Source organism: Anomaloglossus baeobatrachus, chromosome 7 (genome assembly GCF_048569485.1).
Source record: "Anomaloglossus baeobatrachus isolate aAnoBae1 chromosome 7, aAnoBae1.hap1, whole genome shotgun sequence".
NCBI lineage: Eukaryota > Metazoa > Chordata > Amphibia > Anura > Aromobatidae > Anomaloglossus > Anomaloglossus baeobatrachus.
The window spans coordinates 34,498,728-34,526,575 of NC_134359.1; the positions used below are offsets into that span (position 1 = coordinate 34,498,728).

General features: G+C 49.6%; 1 protein-coding gene across 2 annotated transcripts in view; it reads left to right on the top strand.

Moving 5' to 3' along the window:
- Nucleotides 1-27,848, top strand: part of LOC142245840 (protein mono-ADP-ribosyltransferase PARP15-like) — a 446,514-nt gene that overhangs the window by 278,541 nt on the left and 140,125 nt on the right. For both annotated transcript variants that reach the window (XM_075318815.1, XM_075318814.1), the window contains exon 9: nucleotides 21,757-21,929. In XM_075318815.1, the coding sequence (XP_075174930.1) occupies nucleotides 21,757-21,929 (173 nt within the window). The remainder of the gene's footprint in view (nucleotides 1-21,756; nucleotides 21,930-27,848) is intronic.

Sequence of the window (27,848 nt, forward strand, 5' to 3'; positions counted from 1 at the left end):
CAAGTCAGCCTGAAGGACACCTGGTTCCCGCCTGGTTCATCCCAGCTACGCCCGGGTTACTCACCCTGCCACCTGAAGTGAGTAAAAACCCTGAAAGACATTCCGCCTGTGTGGAGTTATTCTGCGCCTTGTGGTACTACGCACCTACATCGGGCCCTGGGGCTTGCCTCACTCTCAGGAGGCTATTCCAACTAACTGCACATACCATCAGCCCCAGGCGACCCTCAACCTGCAGTGGCGGTCCCTACTGGCCGCAATACTGAGAGTGGCGTCACGACAAGAAGAAGATCTCCTACCTGTGACAGATCCAGCCGAGTGGAGTCCCTGAAGGTAATGCACCGACACTACACCCGTGGGGCTTCACACTACCTTAGTGTTCCTTTGCTGCCAATCACGGTACAGCACCTGTGCATGCTACACACCTGTCCATTTTTGATACGCAATTCTAATTGCAAACAGTGCTGCCACTGTTAGGGGCATACTAAAATTGACTGGGATAGTCAGTGTTGGTTCTTCAGCTGTCAATAAAGCTAGACAACCTCTGCATTGTACACACCTGTCCATTTTTAGCTACATAATTCTAATTGCAAACTGTGCTGCCACTATTAGGGGCATACTAAAATTGACTGGGATAGTCAGTGTTGGTTCTTTAGCTGTCAATAAAGATAGACCACCTCTGCATTGTACACACCTGTCCATTTTTAGCTACGTAACTCTAATTGCAAACTGTGCTGCCACTGTTTGGGGCATACTAAAATTGTCTGGGATACTACCTTAGTGTTCCTTTGCTGCCAATCACAGTACAGCACCTGTGCATGCTACACACCTGTTTATTTTTGCTACGCAATTCTAATTGCAAACTGTGCTGCCACTGTTAGGGGCATACTAAAATTGACTGGAATAGTCAGTGTTGGTTCTTCAGCTGTCAATAAAGCTAGACCACCTCTGCATTGTACACTCCTGTCCATTTTTAGCTACGTAATTCTAATTGCAAACTGTGCTGCCACTATTAGAGGCAAACTAAAATTGTCTGGGATACTACTTTAGTGTTCCTTTCTGCCAATCATGGTACAGCACCTGTGCATGCTACACACCTGTCCATTTTTGCTACCACATTTTAAGTGTCCAATCGTGTTGTTAACAAAAGGACAAATCCTGGTGGAAAGGGGAACAGACGTGTTGGAAAAGGAAAAAAAAATTGTGTCCGTGGGGTAGGTGCGAAAGCTACATTAACATCTGCTGAAAAAAGGCCATCTTCCAGCAAAAGTAAGATGTCTACTACTTTCCGTGGACAATCGGATGTGCTACCTTTTTTACAGAACCAAACAACTGTAACAAAGGTAGATGATGGACAAAAAAAGAACATGCTTGAATGGATCTCAAGTGCTCCAACAAGTGGCCTCTCCTCCACCTCAACTTCAACATCCAAAAAACAACAGTCCTCTGAATTGTCACCCTAATCGCACTTGCTTTCTCCCAGCTCTCAAGTGTCCACCCGCCCTGCAGAGTATCGTTTAACAGAGATGGCTGAGTCTGCAGAGCTGTTCACTCACACTTTAGCCTGGGAATCAGAGGTCTGCTCCCAAGCTACAGTGAGTACAGACCAGGAAATGGTCTGCAGTGATGCCCAGAAGCTTTGTGACTCAGATTCAGGCCCTGATGACCAAGTTTCTGAGCATAATGTAGTCCCTCATTCCCAAACTGTAACACCTGTTGGTGGAGACAATGAGGAACATACTGATGACGATGAGACGCAGATACCTGATTGGGATGACAACTTAACTATTCAGTCAGGGCAGGAAGAGGTTAGGTCTGAGGGAGAGGGGAGTGCAAACACAAAGCTTGATAATGAAGTTCTAGATCCCACTTACTGTCAACCCACATTTAGGCACTTGAGGAGGTCACCAGAGGTGGTGGAGGAGGATGCGACTGACGACGAAGTTACCTTGCGCCTTCCTGGACAGAGTCGGAGTACTGGTAGCACGTCAACAACTGCATCCTCAGCCACAACTCTGCCTCTGAGCACAAGTCGGGGTGGCTCTGCAGGTCGCATGGGCTCTAAGCCTTGCCTAGCCTGGTCCTTTTTTGACATCGCAAAGGATCTCCCAAATCATGTGATCTGTAAGATTTGTCACCAATCTATAAGTAGAGGCCAAAACCTCACTAGTTTGACAACTTCTTTCATGAATAGTCACATGAATAACAAGCATAAGTCCCAGTGGGAAGCTCACCGTGCTACAATGCGGCCTAGTGGAGCGGGCCAACCACCGTCTGTCCCTTCAAGTGCATCCGCGCGCTCTTCATCCTCTATGACTGTGGGGACAGCTATCACACATGTTTTTCCATGCAGACCTTCCACCTTTTTAACCGCAAGCAAAGGCAGTTTGCTTGTCAGGTTGTCAGTTGTTTTGAAAGGGGAAACAAGTGCTGGTGTAGAGCGCTCGGAAATTAAGAGCACCAACTTTGGATGAAGGCAACATCATTTCTCCGCCTGCACTTTCATCACAGACCTGCAGTTTTCCAGGGACACTCTACTCCACACTGTCTCCACTAGAGTTGAGCGCGGTTCGCGGTTCTCCAGTTCGCGGTTCGAGTGATTTTGGGGGCTGTTCTAGATCGAACTAGAACTCGAGCTTTTTGCTAAAGTTCAATAGTTCTAGTTACGTTCGAGAACGGTTCTAGCAGCAAAAAGCAGGGCTTTTTACAGCTACAGTGTGCAGGAGCCATCGCTGGCAGCCTGCCAGAAGCTGGTAACCAAGATAAACATCGGGTATCCAAGCAAAGCGCTTTGGTTAGTAACCCGATGTTTATCCTAGTTACGTGCAGGAAGCCCACACTTCCCCGCTCAGCTCACTCCGCCCCCTCCTGCACGCGGCATGTGCACATACATACACACACACACACGTCCCCAGCCATGCAGTCCACGACACTGACGTCCTCCTGGCACTCTGCACACATAGTCCCGCTCGGCTTACCTGCGGTGATGAAGTCCCGACCTCAGCGCTGTGCTGTCCTCCATGGCCGCCGCTTGTCACATCACCTTCTCTCGCTTCCGACCCGAGACTGACTAGCGGTGACGTCACGGGCCTCTCGCGATACTTGGCTGTGAAGGCGGCGGTCATTGAACTCAGTGACAGGTGCTGTCAGCAGTGCAGGAGATCAGCGCAGGTAATGTACCTCGCTGACAGCAGCACTTGTCATGCCCTGCAGTGACCTGGGCTGACAGGTCACTGCACTGCTCTCCCAACCAATGGGGAACATCCTGCTCTTCATTGACTGGGACAGTGTGGATTGTCATGGCAACCCCTTGGATTACACCAGACCTGGATTTGTTTTTCTTTCTAATAAATTGGTTAAAGAGGGAATGTATTGGGGAGTATTTTTTCAAATAAAAATGTGTTTGTCGTCTATTTTATTTTAATACTGACTGGGTTGGTGATGTCGGGTATCTGATAGACGCCTGACCTCACCAACCCCAGGGCTTGATGCCAGGTGACATTACACATCTGGTATTAACCCCATATATTACCCCGTTTGCCACCGCACCAGGGCGCGGGATGAGCTGGGGCGAAGCACCAGGATTGGCACATCTAATGGATGCGCCACTTCTGGGGCGGCTGCGGCCTGCTATTTTTAGGCTGGGGAGAGTCCAATAACCATGGACCTCCCTAGTCTGAGAATATCAGACCCCAGCTGTCTGCTTTACCTTGGCTGGTGATCCAATTTCGGGGGGACCCCTACGTGTTTTTTTTTTAAATTATTTATTTAATTTAAAATAACAGTGTGGGGTGCCCTCAGTTTTGGATTACCAGCCAAGGTGAGGTTGCCAGCTGTGGTCTGGCTGCAGCCGTCTGCTTTATCCTAGCTGGCTACAAAAATAGGGGGAACCCTACGTCATTTTTTTTTCATTTCTTTGGCTAAATACAAAGCTAAGCACCCCTTAGTGCCACATGAAAGGCACCAAAGGGTGCAAAATTACAAAATGCAGGAGAGTGGGACATTATGTGTCTTTCTGCCATTATAATGACAGAAAAGACTGATATGAAGTGCACAAGCACAAGAAAATCACCAGACCGCTCTACGCTGTGAAAAGCAGTAGAAAATGGCACTGGAGTGAACATGTGACCACCTCATGTAGGATGAAGCTATGGATCCTGGGTAAATTTATGCATTTACCCTCCTTCAGTTTTTTTGCAGTACACAAAAAAAACGGAAGGCACACGGATGACAAACAGATGACATACGGACCGTCTACGGAACGGAAACGGATGCCACACGGATGCACCCGTGAAAAAAAACGGACTGTTTTTTGCAGACCGCAAAAATGGATCGGTCGTGTGAATGTAGCCTTATTCTGATCTGCCGTTTATAAACAGCAGGCAGAAATAAGTGAATAACGCCCCCCAGAGTCAGAAAATCTCCGGGTTTTCAGGGCTAGCTGAGACCCTGGAGATCATGATTCAGGACGGTTTTTCCGGTCCCCGCTCACGTGATCACAGGTATACACCGTACACCGATGATCACGTTACAGTAAATGACAGCGCCGGTAAAAAATTATTTATCTCCCATCTGGCATGAACAAACATGATAAATCTCGTCCCCGGTCCCCCGGTGTCGCCAAAGTGCCCCCCCTGATGCCCTCCCAGAAATCCAAGATGGCCGCGCGCACAGCAGCGCGCCGGCCGCATTCACCCTACTCCTCTGATTTCTGTCACATGTGCCATGACACATGCAACAGAAAACTCCTCCCCAGGCCCTGCCAGGTCACCCCCTATAACCCCACCGGTGTTCCCCGGTGTCCCACGGTACCTGTGCAGCATTGATCCCCCCACGGCCCTCTCCTTCACAATAGACGCTGCCGCATGCACAGAGCGGCTGTCAGCTCAGCTTCCTGTGTTCAGACACAGTGAGTGGTGGTTATGCATCTGTAAGCTAAATGGGTGGCACGGTGGCTCAGTGGTTAACACTGCAGTCTTGCAGCGCTGAGGTCCTGGGTTCAATTCTCACCAAGGACACCATCTGCAAGGAGTTTGTATATTCTCCCCGTGTTTGCGTGGGTTTCCTCCCACACTCGAAAGACATACAGCGCTATAGAATTAATAACGCTATATAAATGAATAAATTATTATTATTACTGCAATGCCCTGCTCATGAGGTAAGGAACATAATTGATCAGGAGAGCTATATACTACATTTCCAAATGGAGGGATTTGCTTTTATAGTTTCCCTGCTGAATGACTACCAAACATGAGAGTCCGTTAAACGCCACAAGAAAACACATCTAAATAGCGAACTCTGTTGTTAAGTATTCATTCAGCTGGATAACTGGAGGGGTATTCCATCTCCAAGATCCTATCCCCAATATATAGTAGGTGGAATAGCAATAATATCAGCAAATACCAATATTTGGAAATGTAGAATAGTTCTTCTGATTAGGCATGCCCTTACCTCATGAGCAGGGCATTGCAGCTTTGGTAGCAACCATTACGACATGGACTCTGCTGCTGTGGACCCGGGGAGAGTGAGTGCAGATTCATTGCACCCACACTCCTCACATAAAGGGTCCGCACTCCTAGAAAATGGGGGATACGTTCCCTGAGTGTCTCCCCCCCATATTCTAGACGGTCCAGAGTCGTCGTGGGACCCCTTTATTTTTTTTCTTACAATAAATTGGTGAAAGAGGAAATGTTTTGGGGACTGTTTTTTCAAATAAATTTCTTTTGTCGATTTTTTTTTTTGTTAGTACTGACAGTTTATGATGTTGGGTATCTAATAGACGCCATGACATCACAAACTGCTGGGCTTGATGTCAGGTGACCTTAAAGCTAGTATCAACCTGATTTATTACCCCGTTTGCCACTGCACCAGGGCACGGGATGAGCTGGGGTGAAGCGCCAGGATTGGCGCATCTAGTGGATGCGCCACGTTTGGGGTGCCTGCGGCCTGCTATTTTTAGGCTGTAAAGGCCCAATAACTATGGACCTTCCCACCCTGAGAATACCAGACCACAGCTGTCCGCTTTACCTTGGCTGGTGATCCAATTTGGGGGGGACCCTACTTTTTTTGTGTAATTATTAATATTTATAAAATAATTATAAAAAAAGAGCCTGGGGGGACCTCCACATTGGATCCCCAACCACGGTAAAGCTGCCAGCTGTGGTTTTCAGGCTACAGCCGTCTGCTTTACCCTAGCTGGCTATCAAAAATGGGGGGACCCAACGTCATTTTTTTTTTAACTATTTTTTAAATAGAAAAAATTAATGGGCTTCCCTGTATTTTGATTGCCAACCAAGGTAACGGCAGGCAGATGGGGGTGGCAACCCATAGCTGTCTGCTTTATCTGCGCTGAGAATCAAAAATACCGCGGAGCGCTACGTCATTTTTTTTAAAGATTTATTTTTACAGCACTGTGATGTCCAGCAATCAAAATACAGGGAAGCCCTTTTTGTTTTTAGTTATTTAAATAAATAATTAAAAAAATTATATATGGGCTCCCGCTGCATTTTTTGTATTGCTAGCTAAGCAGCTACTGGCTGCTAACCCCCACTGCTTGGTGTTACCTTCACTGGCAATGGAAAATCCAGGGAAGCATGTTTTATTTTTTTTGCCAAAAAACTACAAAAAAAGGACGTGAGCTTCGCCATATTTTTGTATGCTAGCCAGGTATAGCAGGCAGGTGCTGGAAGAGTTGGATACAGCACCAGAAGATGGCGCTTCTATGAAAGTGCCATTTTCTGAGGCGGCTGCAGACTGCAATTCGCAGCAGTGGGGCCCAGAAAGCTCAGGCCAACCTATGCTGCGGATTCCAATCCCCAGCTGCCTAGTTATACCTGGCTGGACACAAAAATGGGGCGAAGCCTACGTCATTTGTTTTCTAATTATTTCATGAAATTCATGAAATAATAAAAAAAGGGCTTCCCTTTATTTTTGGTTCCCAGCCGGGTACAAATAGGCAACTGGGGGTTGGGGGCAGCCGTACCTGCCTGCTGTACCTGGCTAGCATACAAAAATATGGCGAATCCCACATAATTTTTTTAGGGGGCAAAAAACTTCTGCATACAGTCCTGGATGGAGTATGCTGAGCCTTGTAGTTCTGCAGCTGCTGTCTGTCTGTATGGAGAAGAGCAGACAGCAGCTGCAGAACTACAAGGCTCAGCATACTCCATCCAGGACTGTATGCAGAAGTTTTTTGCCCACCAAAAAAATGACGTGGGCTTCGCCATATTTTTGTATGCTAGCCAGGTACAGCAGGCAGCCACGGGCTGCCTCCAACCCCCAGTTGCCTATTTGTACCCGGCTGGGAACCAAAAATATAGGGAAGCCCGTTTTTTTAATTATTTCACTTATTTCATGAAATAATTAAAAAACAAATGACGTGGGCTTCGCCCCATTTTTGTGTCCAGCCGGGTACAACTAGGCAGCTGGGGATTGGAATCCGCAGCACAGGTTAGCTCGAGGTTTCTGGGCGCCTCTGCTGCGAATTGCAGTCCGCAGCCGCCCCAGAAAATAGCGCTTTCATAGAAGTGCCATCATCTGGCGCTGTATCCAACTCTTCCAACAGCCCTGAAGCCGGGTGGCTTGTTGGGTAATAATGAGTTAATACTAGCTTTGTTTTACTAGCTAGTATTAAGCCAGAGATTCTTAATGTCAGGCACGTTTGACCCGGCCATTAAGAATCTCCAATAAAAGGCTAAAAAAAGACACCACACAGAGAAAAAATACTTTAATAGAAATAAATACACAGACACATTAGAGACTCCATCTTTATTACCCCCTGTCAGCCCTTCACGATCCATGGTCTTCTGTCTTTCTCGTTCAACAAATGCAGCTCTGCTCCATCACTGCTGCATGGGGGAAGACGCTGCTTCCCGTGCAGCCTTCACTCTGTGAAGGCTGCACGGGAAGCAGCGTGCAGCCTTCACTCCGTTAGTGATCAGTGCTGCTGGCTGTCAGCGGTAACAGCGGTAACGCTGACAGACGCGTTACCATAGCAACGGTGCTCCCGGAGCAGCGGTTAGCGGTGACGTCACCGCTAACTGCGTTGCTATGGCAACGGTGATCTCCGTTAATGACCGGCTGTGTCAGCCGGTCCCTAACGGAATGGGGAGTCGACCGTGTGCTAGAGCATGTCGCCGGTACACGGCGATACACAAATGTGCACCGTGTACCGGAGAGATGCACTCGCAGGTCCTACATGACGCGTCATAGTCATGTGACCAGTCTGTAGCCAATGAGATAATAGCCACGTGACTGGTCACATGGCTATTTTGACGTCATGATAGGTCCTGCATCACTGCTGGCAGTGCTGGTCACCGGGAGGATTCAGCGATCATCGGATGGAATAGCGGCAGGAGACAGAGTGCAGGAGCGATCGCTGGGATCGGTAAGTGTTATGGCAATGTTTATTAACTGTTTGTGTACATTTATCATGCATTTTTATGTGTTTGTGATTGCCTCCCATTATATCCTATAGGTTCAAGTTCGGTTCGTCGAACGTTCGCCGAACTGAACTCGAACGAGACCTCCATTCGACGGACCGAACTCGAGCCGAACCACGGCTGGTTCGCTCATCTCTAGTCTCCACACAGCAGCCAGATCTCGGTCCCTCAGATGTGGACCAATAAAAGGCCTCCGAGCCATGATAAAGCTAAGAGGTTGACTTTCGCCTTCTGTAAGCTCTTGGCTACCGAAATGCTGCCTTTCCACCTGGTGGACACAGAGGATTTTCAAGACCTTATGTCCGTCGCAGTGCCCCAGTACCAGATGCCCAGTCGCCACTACTTCTCCAAGAAAGGTGTGCCTGCGCTACACCAGCATGTCGCACAGAACATCACCGCTTCCTTGAGAAACTCTGTGTGTGACAGGGTGCATTTCACCACCGATACTTGGACTAGTAAGCATGGACAGGGGCGTTACATGTCGCTGACTGGGCACTGGGTAACTATGGTGAGAGATGGAGAAGGGTCTGCTGAACAAGTCTTGCCATCCCCACGACTTGTGCGTCAATCCTCTGTATGTAGAAGTTCCTCCACTGTATCTGCCTCCTCAATCTCATCTGGGTCCTCTACCTCCGCCCCAAGCCTGCCTGGTCAGGCCACCCGCTTTGTAACTGCGCACAAGGAATCCTGCACACCTCCTTACTATGCTGGCAGCAGAGCTCAACGGCATCAGGCGGTCTTTACCTTGAAATGTCTTGGAATTAAGAGTCATGACCAGCTGAGGGAATATTCTCCGGTCGTGATGTCTGTGTTACCAAACCCCTTATACTATAAATAAACACACGGACTGCATGCGACTTGGTTCAAAATGGCCACAGCAGCCTTTTATTGCCTATTGTTCACAAACTAAGCACCTTAGGGACGCCGTCCAACGGGCGACCCAAAACAACACACAGATAACAATAGACAATGCCAATTACATGACCCTCCCGGGGGCAGGCCCAGTCCATAACTACTACTCCCCTTGCCCCTGGCCGCAACACACCGACCCAGAGACGAGGTGCCAATCACCCACGGATTGACACCCCCACACTTTGGCAGAACCCCGTGCCTGCCACATCCCGGAACCGAGAGCCACCATACCGAGACAATGACTCCCGGTCCAGTTACCAGTCACTTCCAACCTCTGGACCAGACCTACCCCCCCCCGCCGCTGTGACAAATAGCATCCCAACATCCCAAACCACGTCCCCCAGATGACAACACAAAAAGGGAGGGTGGGCGGGGATCTCTTGGCGTCCGGAAGAAGAAGAGGAGGTAACCCCCTCCTCTCCCAGACTAACCCTTTCCCTACTCCTCCTCTTCCTCCCAAGCTAAAACCACCCCTTAATGCCATATTAGGCCTGCCTACCAAACTGTCCCTATTAACCCCATCACTCCCTAACTCCCCCTTGGTCATGTCGCCCCTCCTCCCCAAGGGGGGATCCATGGCTGTCTTACAGCTGAAGAGCTGTGGTCAGCTCTTGCGAGCGAGATTAGTAAATGTTTGTCTCCACTCAACCTGCAGCCAGGGAAGGCCGTATGCGACAATGCTGCAAACCTGGGTGCGGCCCTTCACCGGGGCAAGGTGACACACGTGCCTTGTATAAAGGGAGAAAAAGATGTTGCACATAACACAAGTACAGCCCAATATAATGTAAAAAGTACAAAACCTTTATTGAACAGCAATAAAAACAATTAAAATACAACAAACTGCATACCCTGTACCCACTAGTCTCAAATAATCACCTATAGTGATGTCCTCTGCGGCGATACCCAATGGGTCTAGCTGCATACCAACTCATCCACGCTGATCTCCGGTCACAGGAGTTCACCCCCCACCTCCCCCTCTCCCTCCTGGTTGCACTATTCATTCACTGGTGCTTTACCAGGGTTACTGTCTCCTTTCCTGCATTGTCATAGGCGTCCCTGCCACTTTATTCTCTTTTTACAAGGTTCCTGGTTGGCTATCTTCCTTTCCAGGTCTGTTGGTTTTCTCTTGAACCACTTTACTGTTATTTGATCTTATCTTTTGACTGCATTACCAGTTATTTAGGTAGTTGAATTTTGCGCAGTCCTTTGTCCTGCGATTATACTGACTCTTGAACACAGGGTTGCACTACATTACTGCCTATTTTTTAACTGTTTATTCGGGGGCTCTTTACTCCTGTGTGCTAAAAAAAGATTGATTTTTTTTGCATTGTGAGGACATCACTTTAGGTGATTATTTGAGACTAGTGGGTACAGGGTATGCAGTTTGTTGTATTTTAATTGTTTTTATTGCTGTTCAATAAAGGTTTTGTACTTTTTACGTTATATTGGGCTGTGCTTATGTGACACCCTGGACTAGCCAGGTAGTCACAGTAAGGCCCTTGCACAACACCCATCCCCTAATAAGGTGACACCAGCCAACCTACAAAACCCTAGTCACCTCCCTCTGGGTTTGATGTCCACACCACGGGGCGGAGCCAGGTGTTTGGCCACACCCACCTAGGAGTTCACAGGCCCAGAAGCAGGAAGTTCAAGTTCAGTGCAGTTTAGAGTCTGGAGTTGACAGTGAGGAGGAACAATCTGTCTGTGTCCCGGGTAGGCGCCCGGACACATTGGCTAGGAGGCAGACGACGGTGGCAGTCTGCAGGAGCCGGGAAGACAGCCGATGGAACCGTAGGTTACTGGGACAGGGTAGTGGCCCGCCGGAACCGAACCGGGGAACCGATTGGAAACCGGAGCACCAGTGGGGGTACTCAGACCCTGAAACGCGGTCCCGAAACTACCGGACCCCGTTAATTAACTGATTGAGGTCTGGACTTTAGGTCCTTTCCCACCCAATTCCCGAAAGAAGGCAACAGCCCACCGTTACCGGATAACGACCACCGCCAAGGGCCAAGAGATCCAAGGGGCCAGCGCCTGCGGGCAAAGGGCTCTCCCGACACAAACGCCGGGGAGCGGACTTCCGTCGCTGAAGCGTGGCTGTCCATCGCTACAAAAGGGTATGTCTGTCCAGTGACAATGTGGACAGACTAACGTTCATCAAGATGAACAAGTCATGGATCCGCAAGGACTTTACTTCCCCCGTGTCATCCTGGGGAGAGTAAAGGCTGGCATAGTTTTGAATGTGCTTGATGCAAATCTACCTGTCAAGTTTGCAACTGGGGTTCAAGTGATGCCACTGAAGTGGTGTCTGTGGGGCCCAATTTTTGGAAAAAAGGGAGACTCTGCTTGGAGTCCCCTTGCTGTGTTTTTAAAAACGAGCCAAGATGAACAAGTCATGGTTCAGCAAAGACTTTGCTACCTACCCTGGTGTTATCCTGGGGACAGTTAAGGCTGGCGTATTTTTGAATGTGCTTGATGCTAATCAACACATCCAGTTTGCAACTGGGGGACAAGTGATGTCACTAAAGTGGTGTCTGTGGCCCAATTTTTGGAAAAAAGGGAGACTCTGGTTGGAGTCCACTTGCTGTGTTTTACATGATTTTAGAACCGCATGACATGCCTATATCTGTGTCTCCTCCTCTTTTTACTCGGCCAGCTCTTTTGTTTTCGCATGAGTATATGTCCTTGTCACTTTCCCATGTGTTTGTGGTGTCTTGGGAGTTGTTTGTCACCTTTTGGATACCTCGAAGGTGTTTTCTATGTGCTTTTATGTTTTTGTGTTTGCCTCCCATTGTTTTTAATGGGGTTCGAGAGGTTCGGCGAACGGTTCTTCGAACTGAACTCGAACAGGGCCTCCGTTCGACGGACCAAACTGAACTCGAGCCTTCAGAGGCTCGCTCATCTCTACACACTACCCTCCCACTCGCTATGCTCCACCCCCGGGTAAGCCGGAATGGGGTGCCATCACCAGTGGTGGCTATCTCTAGCATTAATGGGCCACCCCACCCATGTCCCTGTGAAGAACTGCTAACTAAGAGTGTTGTGTGCTTTTGTGTGTACTGGTGACCGACCTCCTACCTACCCAGGAATGGGGCACCACACCTCTGGCTGAGGTGCAGTACCTCTGGCGACTGAAGCTGCAGAGGGGCCACAAATATATACGTCTAAACCATGCTTGTGAGGGCTTGCCATGCACATCTTTAACCAGGTATATATTTCTGGCCATGAAGAATGGGAGTTGTTTCACCATCTCACGTCCCATCCCACTAGAGGTTGACGTCCTCGGCAACCCTCTCTATACAAATTCGTCTTATGCATAGCGCTGTGGACGTACACCAGCATTGGACCTGGTTGTCCTATGCAGAGTCATAGAATCGGGACTTTGGGTACATTTATTGGGGGAGGGGATGTCGGTTGCGCAACTCCCTACCTGGGTGGCAAGCTTACCACGGACAGAACCTCAGTTGGTCCCGGGACACGGACAATCCATCATTTCTCAACTAAGGGGTGCTTCACACACAGCGAGATCGCTACTGAGATCGCTGCTGAGTCACGGTTTTTGTGACCTCATTAGCGATCTCGCTGTGTGTGACACTGAGCAGCGATCTGGCCCCTGCTGTGAGATCGCTGCTCGTTACACACAGCCCTGGTTCGTTTTTTTTATTGTTGCTCTCCCGCTGATAAGCACACATCGCTGTGTGTGACAGCGAGAGAGCAACAATCCTGAATGTGCAGGGGCAGGAGCCGGCGTCTGACAGCCTGCGGTAAGCTGTAACTAAGGTAAACATCGGGTAACCAAGGTGGTTACCCGATATTTACCTTCGTTACCAGCCTCTGCAGCTCTCACGCTGCCAGTGCCGGCTCCTGCTCCCTGCACACGCTAAGCTAAGCGTACCCGATGTTTACCTTAGTTACCAGTGTCCGCAGCTTCCAGACACCGGCTCCGTTCAAGCGCAGCGTCGCTTGCACGTCGCTGCTGGCTGGGGGCTGGTCACTGGTCGTTAAGGCACTCCTGTACAACTTTGTACATTGCTCTTAGCCGGTTGCGGGCTTTTGCGCCCATGCAGTGGTATTTCACGGAGGTGGCTCCATTGGATCAGGCATGTGGAAATCCTCAATTTCCCATCTGACTCTCCCAAACATGAGCATATGTGGTACTGTGTACCCTGTTGTTATAGGCCCACATAAGTTCGTGTAAGTATTCCGGCCACTGAGCCTTTTGAATATCCTCCAGAGTCCACAGCATCTGGAACAAGGTGCGATTGTATCCCTCGCATGCCCCCTTCTCTTTGGGGGATATGGGGTCGTGCGGGAACACTCAGTGACATAAAGCTGGTGTAGCTCAGTCATTAGGGTGCCCTGGAAGCATGCCCCTTGATCTGAATGAATCCTCTTTGGACACCCAAACACCTGTATAAAGTGTTTACAGAAAGCCTCAGCTGCTAACTCTGCTGTCTGGTGTCTGGTGGGTATGGCCACTGTATATTATGTGAAATAGTCTGTCATGACCAGGCAGTATGAGTGTCCTGAGCAGAATACCCAATCTGTACATAGTCAATCATCAAGATTTCCAAGGGCACAGACGTGAAGATGGCCTGGATAGGGGTCTGATGTTCGGGGCTCTTACTCAACCTGTAAGCTTGGCACTTCAGACATGCCTCAGTTACCATATCTCCCAAGTCAGAGCAATATACTAACCGTTGGAGCCACTTGTACGTTTTATTGCTCCCAAAATGGGTGCCCCTCTCATGGGCTTCCTGAGCAGCCTCTGATCCCAAAAACATAGGGATAACAATCTGATGTCGGTACTGAAACTCAGACTTTAAGTATACAGTCCGGCACAGGACTCCCTGGGTAACATTTAGCTTATCCCGCTGCCTCAGCAACTTCTGGCCTTCTGTGGTCAGGCGGGCTCTCTCTTCCATCCGAGGACAGACTTTGGTCTGGACCCACTCTTTCACTCTCCGTAGGTCTGGCCAGCCATCCTGGACTCTCCCCCAATCATCCAAAGTCTTCCTCAACACCACCCCACTTGAATGTGCCAACATCTGGAATAGAGGTAATTGACTGAGATTCGGTGTTTCAGTGTTCTCTAGCTTCTCATCAACCCTCTGGGTGGTCAATCCTACAGGAGCTCGGGACAGTGCATCAGCATTGATGTTCTCCCTTACTGACCAAAACTGGATGCCATCCACCTCTGTTCAAGAGCTCCTAGCTTGGCGTTCCCTAAGTGCGCTAATGGGTTATTATCAACCATTACAGTCACTTCAGCACCCGTCAGATACTCAGCGAACATTTCCGTCATGGCCTATACCAGTGCCAAAAGGTCCATCTTAAAGGAACTATAGTTGTCAGGGTTGCGCTCTGACTCGCTCATAGACCTGCTGTCATAAGCAAATACTCTCTCATGTCCATCTTGAGTTTGTGATAGTACTGCCCCCAGACCATGTAAACTCTCATCAGTATATAATAAGAACGGGGCATCGAACCGTGCATAGAACAGAAATGAAGCACTCGACAAAGCCTTTTTCAGTGCCTCAAAGGCTTCTTGCTGACGTGGTCCCCACTCGAGGGGCCGAGACTTGGGTCCCCCAGCTGTGCCCCTCAGTAACTCGTTAATTGGGTAGGCCAGATGAGCAAACTTGGGTATAGACCTTTGATAGTACCCGGCCAGACCCAAAAAGGTCCGCACTTCCTGTAGGGTATGTGGCCGTGGCTACATCTGGATGGCCTCCATCTTACTGACAGCTGGCTGTACCCCTTCTGGAGTGACCACATGTCCTAAGTACTCTATACGATGTTGCAACAATTGACACTTCCTGGGCTTGATCTTGAGACCATGGTCTCGCAACTGCCCTAGGTCCTGCTGCAACTTCTGGAGGTTATCCTTGAATGGAGTTCCAAACACTATCATGTCATCCAGGTATATCAATACCAACTGAAAGATGAGGTCACCTAGACACTGCTCCATCAACCGCTGAAAGATCCCCGGGGCATTTGACAGGCCAAAGGACATGCGATTAAACTTGTAGAGTCCCATGAGTAGAATGAAAGTCGTCTTTGCCTTGTCCTTCTCGGCCACCAGTACCTGCCAGTACCCGCTGTCCAAATCAAGAGTTGAAATTTAGACACCCATTAATAGTGAACACACAAAGGGCGCAGATGATGAAGGGGAGGAGCTAAATATATGGGGTCCCTATAGCACCCTATGGGACCTTGCTCCTACCTACCAACGGAGGGTATGAAGCCGTAACTGTTTTGGGCGCCCCCGTTCCACGTCGGCTCACCCTCTAGTTGCCCTAGATAGTTAGTGAATTAAAATAATAATTACACTACGGATGGCCATACAATAGTACTAGAATGTATTAAGTACAAAGTGCTCATGTAATCACACTGTCTGATAGATAACAGCTTCCTATCAGGAAAACCAGGACAAAAAAATCAAAAATTAAGCCCCAATATAGGTAGGCTTCTGCAGAAAAATTAGTCCATAGTACATGATCCAGTACAAATTAGTACATGGTACAACAAAGTGCTCATATAATCACACTGTGATAGATAACAGCTTCCTATCAGGAAAACCAGGACAAAAAAAAAAACACAAATAACCAGGACAAAAAAAAAAAAACAACACAAATAACTAGAGGGTGAGCCGACGTGGAACGGGGGCGCCCAAAACAGTTACGGCGTCATACCCTCCGTTGGTAGGTAGGAGCAAGGTCCCATAGGGTGCTATAGGGAACTAGAGGGTGAGCCGACGTGGAACGGGGGCGCCCAAAACAGTTACGGTGTCATACCCTCCGTTGGTAGGTAGGAGCAAGGTCCCATAGGGTGCTATAGGGACCCCATATATTTAGCTCCTCCCCTTCATCATCTACGCCCTTTGTGTGTTCACTATTAATGGGTGTCTAAATTTTAAAATATATCAATAAAAGTTTAATATTAATTGAAATTGAGGTTTTTTGTTTTTCATATATTGAACTCAATTGGTCCTATTGTATATGGTTTTTTCCAAATCAAGAGTTGAAAAAACTTTGCTTGACCTAGGGCGTACAAAGACACTTCAATTCGCGGAATAGGGTAGGCATCCCGGAAAATCTGCGCATTCAGTTTCCAGTAGTCCACACAGAACCGGGGGGATCCATCTTTCTTCCTCACCAAAACCACCTGTGCTGCCCATGAACTTTAGTTCTCTTGGATCACCCGATTTTCTAACATGTTGGTCACCATATCTTTCATCTCCTGATACATCTTTGTTCCAATTCGCCGATAGCGTTCCCGGATTGGCACAGCATAACCAGTAGAAATTTCGTGCTTGATGGCAGAAGTACACCCGAAGTCTTCATTATGTCTTGAGAACGCTTCCTGGTATATCCAAAGAGTGTCTTTGAGAAGCTTTTGTGGCCCCGGACTGAGTGTTTGGCAGTCCACTTCCATCAGAGGCATGATCACTTGGCCATTCCATTCAGCTGTTGGGGTCTCTCTTTGTTGGACACCTACGGCATAAGTCCAGGCTGACCTCCTATCTGGCTGTTGCGTGAAAACCCTCCGCTGAAGAGTTTCCCCATCAAGCACATAGACTTCAGCCAGCAGGGTATTTGTAGGAATGGTTAATTCACTGTCTAGGACATTAATGCAACGTACAGGTGCGTACTCATTCTTTACGGTGACAAGAGCCCGGGCTTATCAGTGGTCGGGTCGATGCTTCCCCTTGAGTGATGGGCTCGTTCAGGACCTCCAGCCCATTCAGTCGTCTCCAAGCACCCACAGCCAGCATCAATATTTGTTCCTGTCTTGGTGGGATCTTTACTTGAGTCTTCAGCGGCACCCTCAGTCGTCCGATGGGCTGACCGCACCTGGCGCTCTTTTGCAGGCTACAGCTCCTCTCCATTTGCCCCAGAACTCTCTGTGTCGGCTGATGCATGGTGGCCCGTTGCCAATACTTAGGCCCTTCCTTGGCATACATGTGGTGATCTAGATCTCTTAACATGTTCATACCCAGCGTCACGTCCAATCCTCTCCGGGATGGATGGTTCACGAGCACAACCCCCTTCTTGCCAATGCTCTGGTTGAACACTCGGATATGCACCCAGACTATCCCTTGTACATACATCTCGTTGTTGTTATTGGCAGCTGTCAGCCGGATGATACTTCCATCTTCCGGTTCCATCAAGTGCCCAAAATATCTCTCAAAGGATTCCAGCGGCATAATTGTGCATTCCGACCCAGTATCGACTAGGCAGTGTACCCGTTGACCTTCTAACTCAGCTTCTATTATAGGGCTTCTAGCACACAGGTCGTGTTCTTCATACACTGGGCTTGACTTTTGGTGTACCGCCGCAGAACACCAACTACTGCGGCGGCTGGTAGTTTAACGCCGACTCAGCCCCCATCTGTGCAGAGCAATCTCTGGCGATATGGCCAAATTGTTGTCAGTGCCAGCATTGGGGCCCACGGTGGGGTTGCGTGCCCAATGTGTCGTGCTTCATGGGATTCCGCCTCCTGGCCAGTGTTGCCATAGAGACTAGGGGTCGCAAAGCCATTGGATGTGCGTGAAGTCTGGATCACATCCCTCAGGACAGCCGCCTCTACTTATCCTTTCTGACTCTGCAATATGGGCACTGCTCACCCACTTCTCAAACACAGGTATTGACTCCTCCTCCCGTTCTAAAGTGGTTAGATAGCTGTCATCAAATGTCAGAGTTGAGTTGAGTTGCTCTGAGTCATCTCTCTGAGCTTATCCTGTAAAGACTGATTGGCTATCCCAGTAATGAACTGAAGGGGGTTCTAATGTTGGCATCCACTAAGGGGTGGACATATCATTGGTGCAACCTGTGCTGCCGCGCAAGGGCCAGGGTGGTAAGGGGGCTCACTAGAGGTGCAATTTTGTATTTTTAGGAGTTCTTGAGCCACAAAGGGCCCGTAGATTGTTCTTCTACAATGCCCTTTTTCTATCTGTGTCCTCCAGTACTTCCACTTACATGCTACCGTGTATTTCCAAAAATAAGACCCCACCCAAAAATAAGCCCTAGCAGGGATTTTAAGCATTTTCGGAGCAAATTTTAAATATAAGCCCTCTCTCGAAAATAAGCCCTAGTCACGGTTCAATAATAAAGTGTCCATGCAGCTAAAAAAGTTAAAGATACTGCAGGACACTTCATTATAGACAGCGGACACCTTGCAATCACACTCACCAGACGCTGAGCAGCAGGACTTGTAGTGATCGCACACCCGCACACATCACACATCAGACACAATAACACACACAATCACACATTAGATCACACACACAATCACCCTTCAGATCGCTCACACACTCACCACATACCAATCCTGAGAAGCTGTGCGGTGGAACGCAAGGACCTGGGGACACATGACTTCCTCCCATCCCTGTGGCTAGGGTAGATGCTAGAATGTATGGCTCCTGACTAACCTAACGGACGCACTATGTACTGCTAGATGTAGTGAGTGAGTGAATGAGTGTGTGTATGTGTGTTTATGTGTGTGTGTGATATCTGATGTGTGTGTATGAGTGTCTGTGTTATGAGTATACACCGTGCGGTGAAGTGCAAGGCTCCTGACATGTATGACGTAACGGACGCATTCTGTACCGCTGGATGGATGGATGGATGGAGTATGTGTGTATGTGAGTCTGTCCGTCCAGAAGCAGGGGAGGCAGCGTGCAGCATACTTGCTGGCAGTGGCCTCCGGAGATCACAGGGAGGACTTCGGAGTCACTGAGCCGTCCGGGGTCGGGTAAGTATGAGTCTCCTGGGGCGTCTGTTTTTTTTGGGGGGGTAAACTTACCCCCAACCGTGTTTCTCCTAGAATAAGACCTCCTCCAAAAATAAGCCCTAGTGCTTTTTTGGGGGGCAAAAAAAAGTTTAAGACAGGTCTTAATTTTGGAAAACCACGGTATTGTTGCTCAATCTGCATGGACATTCTAGGTTGTATATCTCCAACCTCCATGGAGTATCACAATGTGCTAATGTGTCTCTATAAAGCCCCATAGAAGTATTGTAAATGAGAGAAAGCCACACACAACTGTGGCCTCCAGAACATTCATGCTCCTTTCCTCCTTCTGGATTTGCTAGTGACCACTTCACCTCTATCACATTCTTCTCATTAGAGATGAGCGAACACCGACTTTAAAAAACAACAACAGAGTTTAGGTTATGTATGCTGGCCGCTTGCAATGTTTGAACGGCTTGTACTGGGAGTAACAACAGCAATATCGGATGCAGTGTGCAACAACCACCTGCTCCCAACAAAAAGAACCCCGCCCAACCTCCACCGAAAGTGTAAGGCTACATGCGCACGCTGCTTTTTTTGCTGCTTTTTTGCTGCTTTTTTGGCTGCAGTTTTGTCAGCAGAACTTTCTGACATCTGACTTCCCAGCAAAGTCTATGAGAAGTCAGATTTGTCATGCGCACACTGCAGTTTATTTGTCAGCGTTTTTTTTGTCAAAAGTTTGTGACAAAAAAAATGCACCATGTTCATTCTTCCTGCATTTTTGTCAACATTTGTCACCCATTGAAATCAATGAGGGCATCAAAAACGCAGGAAAAATGCATGCTAATCAAAAGTGGTGCATTTTACCTGCCTTTTACCTGCGTTTTTGCTAGCAAAAACGCAGGTGATTTGTCAGGAAGTGAGGTCAGGCAAGTGGTCCCGTCCCGTCCTCCACGTGTTCCCCGAAGTACCGCTGTCCCCAGGGGAGATGATGTGGAGGACGGGACTATCAGCAGCGGCAGCGAGAGGGGGATGGACATTGGCAGCTGAAAACATTGATTTTTCCCTCTTGCTGCTGCTGCCGCCGCTGGTAGTCCCGTCCTCCACGTGTTCCCCGAAGTACCACTGTCCCCAGCGTGCACGCACAGGGGAGATGATGTGGAGGACGGGACTATCAGCAGCGGCGGCAGCGAGAGGGAAAAATCAATGTTTTCAGCTGCCAACGTCCATCCCCCTCTCGCTGCTGCCGCCGCTGATAGTCCCGTCCTCCACGTGTTCCCCGAAGTACCGCGGTCCCCGCACAGGGGAGATGATGGACCCCTCTCACCGCCACCGCCGCCGCCGCTGAAAGTCCCGGGCTCCACGCTCCTGCCGCCGGCCGGCTCCACGCTCCTGCCGCCGGCCGGCTCCACGCTCCTGCCGCCGGCTCCACGCTCCTGCCGCCGGCTCCACGCTGTAGCGCGATCAGCTGAGCTGTCAGAGGTTACTCGCGGCCACCGCTGGATTCGGCGGTGGCCGCGGGTAACCTCGGTGACAGCTCAGCCGATAGCGCGGCTGTCTTCATTAGCTGCGTGGAGGTGACCGGAGCGGCGGTGTCTGTTGCTGCTCCGGTCACCTCCATGCAGCACTGCTGGAAGCGACGCTGGAGCATGCTGGATTACGCCGGACATGGAGGGCTTTGTCGGGGTTAATAAATTGGTAATGAGGGAATGTGTTTGTGTTTTTTATTTCTAATAAAGGATTTTTTCGGGTGTGTGTGTTTATTTACTGTAATTTACAGATTAATCATGGAAGGTGTCTCATAGACGCCTGACATGATTAATCTAGGACTTATTGGCAGCTATGGGCTGCCAATAACTCCTTATTACCCCGATTTGCCAACGCACCAGGGCAAATCGGGAAGAGCCGGGTACAGTCCCAGAACTGTCGCATCTAATGTATGCGGCAATTCTGGGCGGCTGCTGACTGATATTGTTAGGCTGGGGGGCTCCCCATAACGTGGGGCTACCCATCCTGAGAATACCAGCCTTCAGCCGTATGGCTTTATCTGGCTGGCATTAAAATTGGGGGAGGACCGCACGCCGTTTTTTTTAATTATTTATTTATTTCTAATTTTTTTTTTTTCCAATTCAACAAGCTTTATGGGCTTGTTTGAACTGAAAAATACATGAAACAATTGTTGACAAAACTGCAGCCAAAAACGCACCAAAAAAGCAGCAAAAATGCACCAAAAAAGCACCTACATTTTTTGTGACATTTCCAGGCTCTCTCTGACAAGGTGCAGTTTTGGCTGCAGTTTTGGCTGCAGTTTTGGCTGCAGTTTGTGAACACGAAAAAGAAGCAGCGTGCGCATGTAGCCTTATGCTAGTGGCTGGCTGTATGTGGGCAGAGACCTGAACTGCCAATCAGTGACCACCAAACCGAACGTCCACTGCGATACTCCTAATGCATATGTGTCCCAGAACTATAAGTCTCAGAGATGTGAACACATAACTCCTTCTTCAGGGTTATGAATACCACTCCAGTTACTAGTACTTTACCCTCATGTAGGTAAACCATGTAAGAGCTATTACCACGAGCAGTGGAAATTTCCAAATCAACTGAATGCTAGAATTTTAAATCTAAGAATAACTACAAAAAAATACTTTGCACTTACAAGATATGTGTTTTACAGGCATTGCTGGTGTAGCAGTAGAAAAATCCATCACAGCCATTCTGAACAGTATTCTGAACTACTTATCCGATACCTCAATTCCATCCCTGGAAACAATCTTCATAATTGTCATTGATGAAAACATTTACAAGAAGTATCTTGAGGTTTTTCAAGCCAAAAGCACCGAGTTACAGGTACCTCATTTTAATCTTTAACCAATATTGAACATGTCATGATATAATCTGGCAGAAGATTAAAGATTAATCCAATTTCCATAGATAGTAACTAGTGATGAGCGAGTACCAAAAAGCTCGGGTGCTCGAGGCTCGGGCCGAGCATCCCAAGATACTCGTGTACTCGGCCCGAGCACCGAGCCCAATGTTATCCTATGGGAGACCCGAGTATTTTTGTGAAATGACCCCCGGCAGCATGTAGAAACCCTAAAAATGGCACAAAAGTCTCAGAAGAGTGCTCAAATGGCATGGCAACAGCATGGGAAAGACCCCTTGAAGCATTTATCACTCAAAAGTCACAGCTGTGAACAATTTTGTCCGCGTTTTACGCCATTTTTACGGACTCACCAGAAAACCTTCCAAAATGACACCAAAATGAATTTTCATGGCGGAAATGTTAAGGGCACATACCCAATAGTGAGATAGAGCTAATGTATGTTACTTTTTGAGATTAATACATGAAAGATTTTACGTAAAACATTGTGTGGCACTCCGATGTCCCTGAGAAGAGACGTACATAAAGGCCTCTGAGTCTAATGTGCCCATTTTGAGGAAGTGAGTCTTTGTAGTATTTTCCTTTGCCAGGGCAGTCCAAAATTGTGAGGTTCACCAATGCCCCTGCATACAGACGTGCATGAGGGCCTCAAAACATTAAGTGTCCATTGTCAGGAAGTGGGTGTATTATAGTATAGCCCTTAGGCAGGGCAGCCAAAAATTGGGAGGCTCCACGTTGTCCCTGGATAGAGATGTGCATGAGGGCCTGTAAACCTGAAGTGCCCATTGTAAGGAAGTGGGTCTATTGTAGTATAGCCCTTTGGCAGGGCAGCCAAAAATTGGGAGGCTCCACGTTGTCCCTGGATAGAGACGTGGATGAGGGCCTCAAAACATTAAGTGTCCATTGTCAGGAAGTGGGTCTATTGTAGTATAGCCCTTAGGCAGGGCAGCCAAAAATTGGGAGGCTCCACGTTGTCCCTGGATAGAGACCTGTTAGGTTCTTAGTGCCTCCGTGCTTGCATTTAAAAACCGCACGTGTGTTCCTGTTGGTGGCAGCTTTCCGCTGCACTTGTGTGCGTTTTGCAAAAACTTGGATATAACGCACAAGTCTAGTGAATACACGTCAGCACAGCATTGCAAAATGCGCAAGGGCGTTGTCAACGAACAAGGAAGTGGACGTGATGGTGGTGCAGGCAGAGACGGAGGTCGTGTGCAAGCTCTAATTTCGCCACAACAAAGGGCCACATCTAGTCGCTCGCACGTCCTGTCCCAAATTCTTGGGGACCGCAGCAGTACACCGCTCTTGAACCAAGACCAGTGTCAACAGGTTGTTAGTTGGATAGCGGATAATGCTTCCAGTCAGATAGGCACCACCACAAACACTCTGTCTTCCACACGGTCAAGTGTCAGTAGCCGTGATACTGCACAGCACATTTCAGAACCTGATCCTCCTTCCTACCACCAGGCCGAGTACACGTCCACGGACATTACTGATCCCACACTTGGACACTCGGAAGAGCTGTTCGTTCACGTTTCCATTCACACATTCTGGCCTCTCGCCAGCTCCTGTTGAAGTGGGCCATGACGAGATTGTATGTACAGATGCCCAAATATTTGAGCAGCCACGTTCTCACGAAGTTGGCAACGTGTCTCAACAAGGGGTGGACGATGATGAGACACAATTGTCAGGAAGTCAGGAGGAGGAGCAGGGTGCGGAAGAGGAAGACGACGTGGTGGATGATCCAGTAACTGACCCAACCTGGCAGGAGGATATGCAGAGCGAGGACAGCAGTGCACAGGGGGAGGGAGGCGTAGCATCCCAACAGGCAGTAAGAAGCACAATTATATAACGCACAAGTCTAGTGAATACACGTCAGCACAGCATTGCAAAATGCGCAAGGGCGTTGGCAAGGAACAAGGAAGTGGACGTGATGGTGGTGCAGGCAGAGACCGAGGTCGTGGGCAAGCTCTAATTTCGCCACAACAAAGGGCCACATCTAGTCGCTCGCACGTCCTGTCCCAAATTCTTGGGGACCGCAGCAGTACACCGCTCTTGAACCAAGACCAGTGTCAACAGGTTGTTAGTTGGATAGCGGATAATGCTTCCAGTCAGATTGGCACCACCACAAACACTCTGTCTTCCACACGGTCAAGTGTTAGTAGCCGTGATACTGCACCGCACATTTCAGAACCTGATCCTCCTTCCTACCACAAGGCCGAGTACACGTCCACGGACATTACTGATCCCACACTTGGACACTCGGAAGAGCTGTTCGTTCACGTTTCCATTCACACATTCTGGCCTCTCGCCAGCTCCTGTTGAAGTGGGCCATGACGAGATTGTATGTACAGATGCCCAAATATTTGAGCAGCCACGTTCTCACGAAGTTGGCAACGTGTCTCAACAAGGGGTGGATGATGATGAGACACAATTGTCAGGAAGTCAGGAGGAGGAGCAGGGTGCGGAAGAGGAAGACGACGTGGTGGATGATCCAGTAACTGACCCAACCTGGCAGGAGGATATGCAGAGCGAGGACAGCAGTGCACAGGGGGAGGGAGGCGTAGCATCCCAACAGGCAGTAAGAAGCAGGGTGGTGGCCCCAGGCAGACGTCAGGCAACTGTTCCCCGGAACAACACGACACAAGGTGCCTGTACAAATGTTAGGTCTTCCCGAGTCTGGCAGTTTTTTAAGTTGGCTCCAGATGATTCTAAAAAGGCCATTTGCAACACCTGCCATGCCAGCATCAGCAGGGGTACCAAAACTAGCAGCCTGACCACCACCAGCATGATCAGGCACATGTCAGCCAAGCACCCGACTTTGTGGGATGTACAACAGAGTCGAGGAGCAGTGCTTGCTGATGTCACTGCTACGTCTTCGCTTGTTGTGCATGCGAGCCAATCCCCTGTCCATGCTGCCCGCGAACAAGCCTCCTCCGGCCCTGCACCTGCAGTTGCCCACGCAGAAATAACACCATCATCAAGCATGTCCTTGTCCCAGCGCAGCGTTCAGTTATCCATTCAGCAAACCTTTGAACGCAGGCGCAAATACACTGCCAACGCCCCACATGCCACACTTCTAAATGCTAACATTTCGCGACTGCTTGCGCTGGAAATGTTGCCTTTTAGGCTGGTTGAGACAGAAGCATTCCGCGACCTGATGGTGGCAGCTGTCCCACATTACTCGGTCCCCAGCCGCCACTATTTCTCCCGGTGTGCCGTCCCTGCATTGCATAACCACGTGTCACAAAACATCACACGTGCCCTGAACAACGCTGTTTCAGCCAAATTCCACCTAACCACAGACACGTGGACAAGTGCATGTGGGCAAGGCCGCTACATCTCGTTGACGTCACACTGGGTTAATATTGTGGAAGCTGGGACCCAGTCTGAGCGAGGGACGGAACATGTCCTTCACACACCAAGTTTTGCAGGCCCTACCTCAGTCAGGGTTTCACCCACACTCTACAGCTCCGGAATGTCATGCTCCTCAGCCTCCTCCTCCTCCTGCGCATCCTCATCCACTTTACCCTACACACCAGTCCCAAGCTGGAAGTGTCGCGGGCGGAGGAGGAGACGCTGCACTCTCCCACTGCTCGGGTCCGGCTGCCGCTGCTCTACGGCTGCTGCTGCTCGGTGGCTCGAGCGATGGCCGGATCCCGGGGACTCGAGCGGCGCTCATCGCCCGTGAGTGAAAAGGGGTCGTTTGGGTTTTGGGGATATTGTCCGTGACACCACCCACAGTTGTGGTGATTGTGTGGACACCACCGCTGCTCTGGACGGGGATCCTGGGAGCCTGTGACAGGGAGCAGCTTTGTTGTTATTTCTCCCCTCCGTGGGTAGGGGGGTTGGTTGTCCCAGGGCCCGGTGATGGGGTAGAGATGGATGACAGGCGGGTTGCGGGGCCTGATGAGGTGCAGGGTCGCAGGGGCAGCGCTGTGCCGCACGGCACGGAGGTACTCACTCAGCCCAATGATGATGACACAGTTCACGGTAAAACAAGTGGCTGGATGGACGGGTCCCTCGGACGGCTGCGGTTGTTCCTCCCTGCAGGTTAGTGATGACTGTCTCTCCCTGCACCTAAGTTCACTGTTGGTAGTGATGGTTTCCCACCGGTAACCCGCTCCCCGACCTGGATATGGGCCGGAGGAGCCCCTTTTGCCCACAGGCGCTGGCCCTGGGAGACGGTTGCCCATGGCGGTGGCGGTGTCTCCCCTTCACGGTTGGACGGTTGACTTCTATCGTGACTTGGCTGTTTGGAAACCCTGAGGTCCCCTTCACTAACGGATTTGGCAAATTCACGGCGACACCAAGCCTTGCCGGGATCCGAAAGGCCCCTGCCAATTTTGCTGGCTTCTCTTTGTATACCGGTCCGGTACGGCCGGGTCACCACCCGTCCACGGTCCTTACGGCAGACTCCAATCGGCCTCCACTGCAGACGGTCACCACATCCTGCCAACCTTGCTGTCCTGTCCGGGCCACACACCCGGACCAACTTCAGGCTCTTTGCTGTCACTTTTCTCCTCTCTACTACTTTCCTCCTTCCACTTCCTTAGCTTAACTCTCACTGCCTGTGTTTTCCCTCCTCCTTGGTGGGTGAAGACCAACCGCCTGGCTCCACCCCCTGGTGTGGACAACAGCCCCTGGGGAAGGCAACAAGGATTTTGTGTTTTGACTATGATATGCCTGCAGGGAGTGTGGGGTGTGTAAGTGTTGTGCTCTGTGGCCCCTGGCTTGTCCAGGGCGACACAGAAGCACTGCTGCACTGCCTCGGCGAAGCGGCAACAGGCTGTGCTGAAGCTAATCTGCATAGGTGACAAACCACACAATGCAGAAGAGGTGTGGACAGCTCTGAAACAGCAGGCAGATCACTGGCTCACACCTCTGAACCTAAAGCCAGGAAAGGTCGTGTGTGACAATGGCCGGAACCTGGTGGCGGCTTTGAGGTGAGGCCAGCTGACACATGTTCCATGCGTGGCCATGTGCTCAACCTCGTGGTTCAGCGGTTTCTAAAGTCATACCCAGAGCTGTCTGATCTGCTGGTAAACGTTCGCCGCCTGTCTGCACATTTTCGAAAGTCACCTACTGCTTCAGCCAGCCTTGCCGGCTTTCAGCGCCATTTGCATCTTCCGGCTCACAGACTGGTGTGTGATGTCCCCACGCGTTGGAATTCAACTCTGCACATGTTGGTCAGGATATGTGAGCAGAAGAGGGCAGTTGTTGAGTACCTGCATCACCTAAGCCGTCGGGAAATGGGTCAAACTCCACACATAACACCTGAGGAGTGGAGATGGATGTCCGACCTATGTACCATCCGCCAAAACTTTGAGGACTCCACCAAGATGGTGAGCGGCGATGACGACATTATTAGCGTCACCATACCGCTTCTCTGCCTTCTAAAATGGTCTCTGCTCAAAAAACAACCATGATGCATTGCAGGCGGAGCACGATGAGTTTGAGCAAGAAACAGTAGTGGGTGTGGGTGATAACACACAGCCCAGCCTCGTCTCATCACAACGTGCAGTGGAGGACTATGACGAGGAGGAGGATGAAGACATGGAGCAACTCTCTGGCCAAATTGAGGATATGACATGCAGTCATATCCTCGGTTCAGCGTGGCTGGCCAGAGGACAGGGTAGATGATGAGGAGGAGGAGGAGGAGGAGGACAGCATGTTCAGTCATCGTGTTGGTCAGGATACTGAAGTGATGGCTGTTAAGAGTCTGGCACACATGGCTGACTTTATGGTAAGCTGCCTGTCTCGTGACCCTCGCGTTAAGAACATCTTGGCCGACAATCATTACTGGTTGGTAACACTGTTAGACCCACGCTAAAAGGAGAACTTTATGTCTCTTATTCCCGAGGCGGAGAGGTCAGGAAAAATGCAGC